The following is a 12,801-nucleotide window of genomic DNA, read 5'->3' on the forward strand; positions in this document are numbered from 1 at the left end:
ACTTGCTCTGCACTCTCGAGGACAGCAACTTTTTATCTGCATATTGAAAGGTATGGCTTTTATTTCAAACGCAACCAGAGGTCCTCCAAGCCTACCAGTTAAAGTGCCAGTTAAAACAGTGTCCCACGTGGGGATGGAACCCTCCTCCTCCAGGGTGGTCTCTGCTGGCTTGCATGGCTGAAATACCCCCTCCCCCCACTGAAGAACAGGAGCTCAGCCATCAGTTCATCCACCCATCCACTTGTTCATGCTAAATATAACTTTCCAGTCACAATTTCCTCCCTTTGATCATCTCACCATCTTCTAGGTAGTTTCTGGGCCAGGCCTACAGAGATCCAGAGCAGATTTGCAGATTTTCTGTCTCTGGACGGCTCTTTGTGTCCACTGAGTAAACTGTGTCAGTCAATCCACACAGTATAAAGATCAGTGAGTCTGTGCCCGTGTTGCCATCCCCTGTAATGGCGTACATGCATGACTCATAATCCTGCTATGAGGAATGAGGCTGTCCGGTGGCTGAGGAGTTTTCTCGTGTCACGGCCTGCTACAGCTCTGGGGCGTCCGTGTCATTGTGCGGGACGTCGGTCCCCTGCTCGGTGCCGTTGAGCAGCTCCACCAGCAGTGCGATGAGCTGGCGGTCCTGAGCGTTGGTGTTGGGGTAGGAGGCCTGGTGGTCGCGCCGCAGCCGTCTCTGCAGCATGGCCTGCAGGGACATGCGAAGCTCCCACAGCAGATTCCAGCTGTGAGCCGACAGCTCGCAGCGCACCAGAGACCGGCCGCCTAACGAGACCTCCACTCGCTCCCCTGACACTGCGGGAGGGGAGAGGAAAAGCGATCAGCATTACCATTACCATCGTCCAAGACTTAAACTAAAATTAGACAACAACAAAAAATACCCTAAGTTGTTTGAACTAAGCTGAGAATGCACTAGAATAGAATACTTCAGTAAAAATAGTACACTACATTCATTAAAAAAAGTGTCTCACTCAACTCCAGGAAGTCAAGCATACCGTTTTCCGTGATGTCACAGTCAGTGAGCAGCAGCAGGGAAAGCGGGTGGACCGAGGAGGTGTCCCTGATGAACACTCTTCCGCTGGACTTGACAGCCGTGAAAAAAGTGAGCCAGCGACTAGGAAGAGTCTCCTCCCCCCTGGGACAGACACACGGACAGACATCACAGACACAGGCAACAGACCTTACTCAATTATTTATATCAGCATTAAAGTGTTTGTAAGCTGACATGCATTGCGTAACACCACATTCTCCATTTCCCCTTTGCACATGCTATCCTGCCTTATAACTTTATGTATATATAAATATAACTTCAGCTGTGACCCTGTTTACTCAGCATCAGCACTGTTTGTTGACTGAACGTGTATGTATGCACTAAGAGTGTCTCCTAATGCCTAAATGTAAAAAGCAAATGTTACCCAAAAATGAATCAGAAAGCCTGCATGAAATGACAGCTTAATGTGATTCATGTCCTGCCTGGAGGTGTGCATGAGTTAAGTGGGTGTTGTCATCACACAAACAGTGCTTAGTGGAACAGAAAGGGCTGTTATAGCGAGAAGCAGAATGGTGAATACTCAAATTGGACATCCCTAGGAAATGAACATCCCCATTTCCCCACCCCTCTGCTGTGGATCTATATTTGGGCTCAACCATCCCTCCATCCATCCATCCTCTGGTCTCCCCTCCATTTCTCTGGCCCCCGCCCTGCTCACCTGTTGATGGTGGAGCGGTGCAGGAGGACGGGCCCGCTGCGGGTGCGGTAGGCCAGGCTGTCCGGCCGAAACCGGCCCCCTTTGGTCACCACGCCCTTCTTCACCTGAAACACACGGGAGGGCGGTGAGGCCGGCCGGTGAGCTGCCTCTGCCTGACGGACAGACGGACTGGGCCCGAGAGTCCCGCCCAGCAGCCCCTCTGCCTGACGGACAGACGGACTGGGCCCGAGAGTCCCGCCCAGCAGCCCCTCTGCCTGACGGACAGACGGACTGGGCCCGAGAGTCCCGCCCAGCAGCCCCTCTGCCTGACGGACAGACGGACTGGGCCTGAGAGTCCCGCCCAGCAGCCCTCTGCCTGACGGACAGACGGACTGGGCCTGAGAGTCCCGCCCAGCAGCCCCTCTGCCTGACGGACAGACGGACTGGGCCTGAGAGTCCCGCCCAGCAGCCCCTCTGCCTGACGGACAGACGGACTGGGCCTGAGAGTCCCGCCCAGCAGCCCCTCTGCCTGACGGACAGACGGACTGGGCCCGAGAGTCCCGCCCAGCAGCCCCTCTGCCTGACGGACAGACGGACTGGGCCCGAGAGTCCCGCCCAGCAGTGTGAGAAGCTGAAGGAACGGGTAGCAGCGCGGTAGTGTACTGTGCAGGGAGGACTGAGAGGACTGGTTCGATGTGCACCGAAAACGGTCTTCAAAAACTTCACAACATAAGTGCGAAATGACAGATAATGGGTCAGTGAGCTAGGAGCCCCTGTACAAACGTGTATGCATGCACTAAGAGTGGCAGACATGTGTAAAGCGCACCTGGATGAGGTTGGGGTAGAGTCCGGCCAGCAGTATGGCCTTCACCAGCTCGTCCTCCTGGCTGAACTGGTTTGGGAGGGAGGACACGCGAAGGCAGTCTGACGCATTGGGTACCAGGGAGGCCTCGTGCAGATTATCACTGAACTGCTGGATCAGCCCTGAGCAGGGAGGGAAATCAAACCAAGAGACATGGATCAGCCCGGGCAGGGACGGAAATCAGACCAAGAGACATGGATCAGCCCCGGGCAGGGAGGGAAATCAAACCAAGAGACATGGATCAGCCCCGGGCAGGGAGGGAAATCAAACCAAGAGACATGGATCAGCCCCGGGGAGGGAGGGAAATCAAACCAAGAGACATGGATCAGCCCCGGGGAGGGAGGGAAATCAAACCAAGAGACATGGAACAGCCCCAGACAGTGAGGGAAATCAAACCAAGAGACAGGGAGCAGCCCTGGGCAGGGAGGGAAATCAAACCAAGAGAGATGGACCAGTCCCTGGGCAGGACAGAGAATCAAACCAAGAGACATGGATCAGGCCTGCGCAGGGAAGGCGGTCACATCCTGAGAGATGAATCGGCTGACAGAGGTCTCTCTCACCATGTATGAAGCGCAGGCTGCTGCCGGACAGGGTGTAGGCGTCCAGGTACTCCTGTCTGCTCGAGCGAACCTGCTGCACCTTCCTCCAGCCCTGCACCACCCGGCTGAACACCAGGTGATCGCTGCAGCTGGAGCCACTCAAAGCAGCTTTAGCCTGGGGACGGAGGGAGGGGGAGAGAGACAGAATCCAACCGTGACTAACACTCTCTGGAAACAATCCATCAAACTCATTTTTTAAAAATTCAGACCCTGAGCAAGCACAGAGGGTAACAAAGAGAGAAGGTGCCATGGTGAGGTTCGAACCCCGCAGGCGCCAGGGGATTCGAAAATGGTTTGGGCCACCCTATGGACCGCGCCCACACATCTCGCCTGACGCAAGCTGGTTTAAACGTACAGCGAACCAGACCAGTTAGCAGAACAAAGAAATGTTGCGGAGTGTTTTGCCGATGGGCCGCTGACCTGGTTGATGAGGGCCCGGTTCTGCATGCTGTTGAGAAAGGGGTCCCGGGTCAGGCAGGCCGTGACGGACAGCAGCGGCAGAGCGCAGCGGAACAGCGCCGCCAGGACCAGAACTTTCCCCAGCCTCGGGTCACAGGACAGGCAGGCCACGCGCTCCCCCAGCGGGGACAGGGACTCCGCCCGGTCCAGCACCCCTGCAGCCAGAGAGGCAGAGCACACCCCATCATCCCCACCACGCGTCCACTTCGACACAGCTCCACGCGCAACATCACTGTCCCCCCCACCCTTACCCCTCAGAACCCCCACCCGCATCCAGTCACAACCCGCCAACATCACTGTCCCCCCACCCTTACCCCTCAGAACCCCCACCCGCGATCCAGTCACAGCCCGCCAACATCACTGTCCCCCCCCTTACCCCTCAGAACCCCCACCCGCGATCCAGTCACAACCCGCCAACATCACTGTCCCCCCCACCCTTACCCCTCAGAACCCCCACCCGCGATCCAGTCACAGCCCGCCAACATCACTTCCCCCCCCACCCTCCTCAGAACCCCACCCGGATCCAGTCACACCCGCACATCACTGCCCCCACCCTTACCCTCAGACCCCCCCCATCCAGTCACAGCCCGCCAACATCACTGTCCCCCCCACCCTTACCCCTCAGAACCCCCACCCGCGATCCAGTCAACCGCAACATCACGTCCCCCCCACACTCCCTCAGACCCCCACCCATCCAGTCCACCCCAACTACTTCCCCCACCTTCCCTCAGAACCCCCACCCGCGATCCAGTCACAGCCCGCCAACATCACTGTCCCCCCACCCTTACCCCTCAGAACCCCACCCGCGATCCAGTCACAGCCCGCCAACATCACTGTCCCCCCACCCTTACCCCTCAGAACCCCCACCCGCGATCCAGTCACAGCCCGCCAACATCACTGTCCCCCCCACCCTTACCCCTCAGACCCACCGCATCCGTCACAGCCCGCCAATAGATCTCAGCCACAGCCGCGCCAACATCACTGTCCCCCCACCCTTACCCCTCAGAACCCACCACCTCGCGCATCAGTCATAGCCACGCTGTCAACGCACTTGTCCCCCTCTCGACCCTCATATACCCCTCAGAACCCCCACCCGCGATCCAGTCACAGCCCGCCACATCACTGCCCCCCCCCCATCCATCTCACCCCAGTGTCTGCTGCGTGTATTTGTGTGCATGTGTGCGTGTCTGGGGGGGGGGGGGGGGGGTTGTGTGTGTGCACCTTACCGATCTCCTGCAGGTTCATGACAGCCTCTTCTACTGTCGCCTTGTCTGGACTGTCCATAACTTGGGACAGGAAGTCCACAGCCTGTCCACAGAGAGGGGGACAGAGGGGAGGTCAGGGAATTCATTTCACATTCATATTCAGATTCATCACTGATTAACTGACACACGATCATTTACAACCTAAGCATTAATTTGCTGTTGCTTGCGAGCTAATTGAAAGATGACTACTTTTAATTTGTCGGATTCCAATTTCAACAAAAACGTTGCTTGTCCTGAACAACAAAACCCGTGTAAATTCATATTCAATGCCACTGTGTTTGGAATTCAAACAGAATTGGATTCACGATTGAGAAAGTGCAACATCTGATTAACGTGCTGATTAATTCAACCAATAGGAAATGAAAGAACCTTCCCCCCCACTACTCCCAACTCTTGGAACATTCCTCACCTTGCTGTGTGGACTGTGAATCTTGGCCTGCATCACTAAGCTCTCCAGAGGGGTGCGCAGGATCTCAGGGATAGGGAATTCTGGCATTGCCTCCAGGCGTTCCCGTGGAAACAGGTGGTAGGAGTGGCCAGGTTGGCATCGCCCCGCCCTGCCTCTGCGCTGGGTGACGTTGGAGCGCGAGATCCAGACGGTGTCGAGACAGGACACCTGACACAAGAGCGATTAAACTTTGGTGTTAAAGTCCAACCCTGACAGAACTCGCCACCATTCTGGAATGTTCCATTCATGTTCCTGTTGAGTGAAAGTCTGGCATCACGTTTACCTGAAATGTCTTTAGCTTTCTTTAGCGTCTCATGGGGGGTGGGGTTTAATCTAAAACATAGGCTCCTGTTACTATGGAAAATGTTTTTTGAAAGATGGGGGGGGAAGCTAACTAAATTAATTTCTTATGTTTCAGAATCTACAGGTCAGTTCTCATTTACTCTAGTAAATGTCCCACCCCCTAGCTGAGAGTGTTGGCCATTTTTTGTAATATGAGCAGTGAGAACGCATAGGGTCCATAGCGGTCCATAACGGGGCAGTGAGCGGCTGGGGTGTGGGGACCGCACACTCAGGGAAGCTGGCAGTACCTTGGTACGCGGGTCGTAGCGCTGCTCCTTCTGAGCGCCCACATCCACCACGTGAACTATGTCGTCGATGGTGATCGAGGTCTCTGCGATGTTGGTTGCCAGGACGATCTTGCGCTGGCCGGCGGGGGGGCGCTGGAACACGGTCTGCTGGTCCGACACGGACATGCTGGAGTGCACTGGCGGGGTGGAGAAAGGGGGTTCAGCACGCCACGCGCCCCATTTCACTGGGCCGCCAGCTTGGGTATAAACGCACACAAACACGTCCTGCCACTGCCTTCAGTTACTTATTAAAGTACACGCGCAATCACTTCAATATGTTCACAGGTTACGACATTCACACATACGTACTTTACACGAGCATTTACACGTGTTTGCGCTGACTTGCGGAACGTGGACAGTAATTTTCCGGTTCATAAATTTGGAAAAAATAACCTGAAAAGTGGCCATTATTACCTCCTCATTATTTGTTCAGTGTACGCCTCTAAATCACTCTGCTAGTCTTAAAGTAAAGTCCAGCAGTTAGAACTTTACTTTAAAACTAACTGGGGTGCACTGAGGCAGTTGCATATGCACACTCATGCATCAAAACAGACAGACATGGTATTTAAGCATGCACGGTTATGCACACACGCACACACGGTCACTGACAGGGCAGAATTAGACAGCTGTTTCCCTGGAAAGCAGGTTTCTCCTCCAGGCTCTGCTGGACCAAGCGGATGTCCTGCCAGCCAGGCAAGAAACACAGCACTGCCCCTGCAGAGAGAGAGGTCAAAGGTCAGCTGGATCCTCTCAAGGGATATGGGTCTGTCAGTGTGCGTTTCTGTCAGTGTGCGTTTCTGTTAGTGTGTGTGTGTGTGTGTGTGGGGGGCCAGGCTTACCTGGTTCTCCACATGTGTGAATATGTTCTATCACATCTGCCACGAGATCCAGGTCTGGAGCGGCATCGTCGTCTTCCTTCTGAAAGGCAGACGTGAACACACACACAGATCAGACAACCTGCGCCTCGCTAAATACACACAATACTCACAGACAATCGGAAAAAAAACAAAAGAAAGCCAATATGTCATGTAGTGGCAATGACTGTCATTACGCTTTAAAAAAAGCATTCAATAATTATCATTGCAGTATATCAGCCAGCCCTACCGTCCATTATGTGGCTGCATTTGCATGTGGGGCATATCTTACCCCTCTCTCAGCACTGAGTGTGTGTGTTAAAGGGGGGCATATCTCACCTCTCTCTCAGCACTGGGTGGGCGTGTTAAAGGGGGGCATATCTCACCTCTCTCTCAGCACTGAGTGGGTGTGTTAAAGGGGGGCATATCTCACCTCTCTCTCAGCACTGAGTGGGTGTGTTAAAGGGGGGCATATCTCACCTCTCTCTCAGCACTGAGTGGGTGTGTTAAAGGGGGGCATATCTCACCTCTCTCTCAGCACTGAGTGGGTGTGTTAAAGGGGGGCATATCTCACCTCTCTCTCAGCACTGAGTGGGTGTGTTAAAGGGGGGCATATCTCACCTCTCTCTCAGCACTGAGTGGGTGTGTTAAAGGGGGCATATCTCACTCTCTCTCAGCACTGAGTGGGTGTGTTAAAGGGGGGCATATCTCACCTCTCTCCAGCACTGAGTGGGTGTGTTAAAGGGGGCATATCTCACCTCTCTCTAGCACTGAGTGGGTGTGTTAAAGGGGGGCATATCTCACCTCTCTCTCAGCACTGAGTGGGTGTGTTAAAGGGGGGTAGAGAGGGGGGCATATCTCACCTCTCTCTCAGCACTGAGTGGGCGTGTTAAAGGGGGGTAGAGAGGGGGGCATATCTCACCTCTCTCTCAGCACTGGGTGGGCGTGTTAAAGGTGGTGGGGGCCGTCCCAGTTCCTGCAGGACGTCCTCCAGGTAGCGCTGGCGGACGGGGTGCATGAACCCGGGCACGCGCAGCACCCGGCAGCCCCCGAAGTAGCGGGCCAGCCTGGCCGTGTCGCCCGTGGCGCTCATGAGCACCACCCGCAGGCCGGGGTTGTCCCGCAGCGCCGCGCGGAGCAGGGCCAGCAGCAGGTCCGTGTTGACGTCGCGCTCGTGGACCTCGTCCACCACCACGTGGCTCACCCCCTCCAGCGCCGCGTTCCCCTGCAGCTTCCGCAGCAGCACCCCCACCGTCAGGAAGAGCAGCGCCCCCCCGCTGCGCTCCGGGGGACGGCTCTCCAGCCTCACCTGGGGGGTGGGGGGGGAGCCAGAGAGAAAGAGAACAGTGGGAGAGAGGGCAGAGACAGAGAGAGAGAGAGAGAGAGACATGAAGCCTCTATGTAGCTGTACTGTAAGTCATGACTCTGTGTCAGTACGGTCTGTTATGGTGTGGTGTGTCTGTGATGGTGCAGCGTGTCTGTACTGTCCGTGAGCGTGCAGTGTGTTTATGATGGAGCAGTGTGTCTGTGATGGTGCAGAGTGTCTGTACTGTCTGTGAGCGTGCAGTGTGTTTATGATGGAGCAGTGTGTCTGTGATGGTGCAGAGTGTCTGTACTGTCTGTGAGCGTGCAGTGTGTTTATGATGGAGCAGTGTGTCTGTGAGCGTGCAGTGTGTCTGTACTGTCTGTGAGCGTGCAGCGTGTCTGTACTGTCTGTGAGCGTGCAGTGTGTTTATGATGGAGCAGTGTGTCTGTGAGCGTGCAGTGTGTCTGTACTGTCTGTGAGCGTGCAGCGTGTCTGCACTGTCTGTGACAGCACTGCTTCCGTGACGGTGCTGAATCTGTACCTGGTAGCCCACGCAGTGTCGGAGCTCGGGTCCGAGCTCCTGAGCCACCCTGTGTGCGACGGACACGGCGCTGATCCTGCGCGGCTGGGTGACCAGGATGTTGCACCGCGCCCCGTCCCGGGCGCGAACGCGCCCCTCCAGCAGGAAGCGTGGGATGCGCGTGGTCTTCCCGCACCCCGTCTCCCCGGCGATGACCGTCACCCGCTCCGCCTCCACCGCCGACACCACACGCTCCCGGTGCGCGTCCACGGGAAGCTCCACCCCCAAGCCGGGATCCACCTCCTGCCACTTCATCTGGAGGGCGCGGCTCAGAAGCTCCGCCTCCTCTGGGGACAGGGGCTGGTGCGGCCTGCCTGTTATGGCATCTACAATAACCTCATCTTCATCCTCCATGCTTACTGGCTGCCCTGCTCTGTCCTCCTCTGCCTCCCAAAGCCTCTGCATCGCTTCCTCCGCTGGAAACTGTGGTCAGTGATGAAGAGTCAATGATGAAGAGTCACAGACACACACCACTCAGGAAAACAAAAGCTCATATGCTGTGAGAGCATTTTTTTTTACTGTACAACTGTGCCACACCAAAGAACACCAGAGGAATAAACTAATCAATAAACTCAATTTCTAATATGCAGCACTACACTAACTGCATGTATGTATAAAGCTGTATTACAGGGTTGCTGACCTGTCTCAGGTAGTCCCTCTGTGAGCATAAAGGTGAATTTACGGTGTTACTAACCTGTCTCAGGTAGTCTCTCTGTGAGTATAAAGGTGAATTTACGGTGTTACTAACCTGTCTCAAGTAGTCTGCCAGCTGGCTCTCCAGATGTTCGGGGAGCTCCAGGGTGCAGGGTCTTCGCTCCCTCTGCCCCATCTCACGCACCTGCTCCCTGTGGTACATGGCGTGGGTCAGGGGCTTGTTGTTCGGGCCCAACAGACCCATTTCCTGCAAGAGGTGGAGACATTTAAGACCACTCAAAACGCCACAGAACATACAGGAGAAACAAACATAAACACGCATGCAAACACTCGCACACACAAACACACACACACACACACACCTTACACAAACTCTCAAAAGCAGAGCATGTTGATCAGTGACAGAGATGAACTTGCTGGGACTGAGACTACTGTCTGACAGAGCAGGAAGTGGCAGTCACTGCAGTGCTGACATCAACCTGTAGGCTCCTCCCCCACCTTCAGCTTGAGGCAGGCCAGTGCTGCGGCCCTCCTCTCCGCCTCCAGCCTGCGCCCTGCCGAGGTCACAAAGGTCATCTCCTCAGGCCACAGCAGCGTCAGCTGACACGTCTTCACCTTGCCCCCCCGCATCTCGTACTGCATCAGCTCCTGAGGAGGAGGAGGGAAACAGACCAAGTTTCATTCCATTCCAGTGACCATTCGTGTATTTCACGTCAGGTAACTTCCCATTTCTGGTAGAGAAGCAGTGAAAAGAGGTCTCCTGCTCTTGATTTCATTGAATTTAAATCAGAGTATACTTGCAGCACACCCACACTAAAGAAATCATAATAACTTAAGAGCCGCAATTGCATTGCTGCCATCTAGTGCTGTAACATTGTTACTGCTGTTACCATTGGGGAGGAGGGCTCTCATTCAGTCAGACAGTCAAATGGTTAATGGCAGATACAGGACTTCCACTACCGTGAGCACGGAGATTGGGAGAGCAGACAGTACTGTGATGGATGGGGAATGCAGGCAGTGTCAAGCAGGATGAACGCACGCAGACTCACTCTGAGGCTGGAGGAAGACGTGGCCACCTGGATGACCTGTGCCAGCATGGCCTTTGCCTTGGGGAACAAGGAGAGAGCGTGGGCCACATCGCCATCCTCCTGAGACGGCCTATACACACGCATGTGCGCGCACACAGACAGACAGAGAGAGAGGTTAAGCCATCTTTCACCACACAGATCTTACAGTGTTTATAGCAATACGTGCAGCACTGTCTTCTGTCTGAAAATAAATCAGGATAAAAAAACAAAAACTTTGGCATTGGGGTTTAAACAAATGAGAACGCTGACAGCTGTTGCCACAGCTGTGTCTGGTTGTGGTCTCAGCCTTTGGATACAGCGATCAGCTGCAATACCTGGGGGGGCCAGGGGAGACTTGTGTCCTATCCAGGGAGGCCCGTGAGAAATCTGCAACGTCTGCAGTTCCCCAGTCCTCCTCCTTGTCCTCCCTCAGTTCTTGGACTGGTCTCCTTCGTGAAAACTGGTTCCCTGGCTCCAGCACTCCCAGTTCCTGCCAACAGGGGGCAGCATTTAAAACAAAGTTAGCACTGTAAGGGCCTTCATCTTACAAATGATGAACCAGATTTGAATATGATAAAAATAAACTGAATACAAAAGACATTTGAGACATGGAGTGAATGGCAGAGAAATATCCCACAGCTTCGTGTGCAATGAGGGTTCCGTGGCTTGTGTGTGGTAACAGACTGTGGCTACTGAAGCATGGCTTCTCACGGCCAGAGAGAGCGGCTGTCTCACCCTCAACCTGTGACAGGCAGCGGCTGCAGCTCGGCGTTCTGCATCTATCTTCCTGGAGCCAAAGCCCTCCACCTCGATCACCTCCGGCCACTGGACGGTCAACGTAGCCCTCTGCAAAAGCACACAACTCAGTGTCATCGCTCATGCTTCAGTCACAGTTTAATTCCCTGTGCAATGGGGCAACAGCTGAACTTTGCAGCTGCATTTATAAGGCATTCAGACAGTTGGATGTATGGAAATTATACTATAAAAGCAAGACACGCATGATTGAGTAAATTGATATGAACGTGTGGACATATATACGAGTGCTATAAAAAAAAAAACTTGTGTGTTCACAAGCGCATCCACAGGATGTGAGCAGAAGCTGCTTCCAATTTCAGATTTCTCCTTTTGAGTATTCTGACACACACCTTTAAGTTTGGCCACTTTTCTTTCTAATGGACGCACCAAACTAATTCCTGTCAGTTACTGGCTTGCATGAATTAGGTCAATGCAACGATGTGGTGCTGCATCTTAAATGCAATGACTAGTTGAAATCAGTGAGGTACTTGTAAAATGGAATGCCTATACTGCATCTAACTTTTTTTAATTTTCTTTACTTATGAATACCATCTGCCTCTCACCTTGACGGTTCCCTCACTGACGCGGTACTCGATGTACTGGGACAGGTCGGAAATGCCCAGGGAGCGGGACAGCGTTTGGTTCAAGAGCTGTTTCGGTTCTGGAAACTCCTTCAGGAAATCCTGGTGCCCTGGATTCAGAGACACAGTAACTGGAGGATAAGGCCACTCATACAAAATAAATTGGAACTCCTGCGTGTGGTCAATCGCTGACTCTCGTACACAACTAAAACCTTTTTGGTTACAGTGTCAATATTTACAGCGTATCTAATTAATATGTAGCTATTGGATGTTAGTCATAGATGCTTACTGCAATATTTATCCATTGCAGCACCTGACTGGCGACAAAGCGGCTATTGAGAATTTAGTTAACCTTCCACCTGTGACCTCTAGAGAGAAATTCGTCACACTTTGGTTAAGCTCGCTAGGTTCATTACCAGCCAACTACCGACATCATAATTAACATGAAAAATAAACTATCAAACAAGCTAATACAGCACCCTAACTGACTCGCAATCAGACTAACGTTACAGTTAGACAGGTGGTCAGATAAATAGTGAGTCATAGCATCTCTACTACAGCTAGCTAGCTGACTAGCATCTAGCTCTAAGTAGGCTGCTCAGTGTCACTGGCAAAACGTTAACACTAGATACTATAATTACGAATTTAACTTGAAAGCTACAAGCTAACTTTCAAGCAACACGCTGTTGTCACTGCCGAGGTTTCTGACACTTCTCAAGCTAACGACCTAGTGCTTCCATTTGAGACGAGTCAGTGACAACCCACCCCGTCTCGTTTGAGCTGCATTCTGGTTCGGCGCCGTTCTGGCTCTCGTCCCAAATCTTCTCTCAAAGTCATGTCTACAGCGACTGATCCAGATGCTGTTCTGTCCGGTCCTGGAAAATGTACCACAAGTTTTTACTCCAAGGTTGCATAGCACTCGGAGATGCACGAGTGCGGCACTGGGCACCGCCATGTTCAGCTGTGCAACTCCGCTTCATTGGAGACAGCGCGCCGCGTAGT

At 53.6% G+C, this 12,801-nt stretch overlaps 1 protein-coding gene across 1 annotated transcript; it reads right to left on the minus strand.

Moving 5' to 3' along the window:
- Window positions 1-43: 43 nt before the first annotated feature.
- On the minus strand, window positions 44-12,798 carry dhx30 (DEAH (Asp-Glu-Ala-His) box helicase 30). The gene is made up of 20 exons (XM_064346617.1): window positions 12,565-12,798; window positions 11,782-11,909; window positions 11,159-11,269; window positions 10,759-10,913; window positions 10,406-10,514; window positions 9,855-10,004; window positions 9,451-9,603; window positions 8,664-9,125; window positions 7,739-8,125; window positions 6,802-6,880; window positions 6,572-6,676; window positions 5,924-6,099; window positions 5,295-5,501; window positions 4,847-4,928; window positions 3,582-3,775; window positions 3,123-3,276; window positions 2,527-2,684; window positions 1,722-1,825; window positions 1,008-1,147; window positions 44-807 (listed from the first exon to the last, which is right to left on the minus strand). Exons 1-20 carry the CDS (start codon window positions 12,752-12,754, stop codon window positions 542-544), a joined length of 3,510 nt encoding a protein of 1,169 aa, XP_064202687.1. The 5' UTR covers window positions 12,755-12,798; the 3' UTR covers window positions 44-541.
- Window positions 12,799-12,801: the final 3 nt, after the last annotated feature.

The sequence above is a fragment of the Anguilla rostrata genome, chromosome 8 (genome assembly GCF_018555375.3).
Source record: "Anguilla rostrata isolate EN2019 chromosome 8, ASM1855537v3, whole genome shotgun sequence".
Taxonomy (NCBI): domain Eukaryota; kingdom Metazoa; phylum Chordata; class Actinopteri; order Anguilliformes; family Anguillidae; genus Anguilla; species Anguilla rostrata.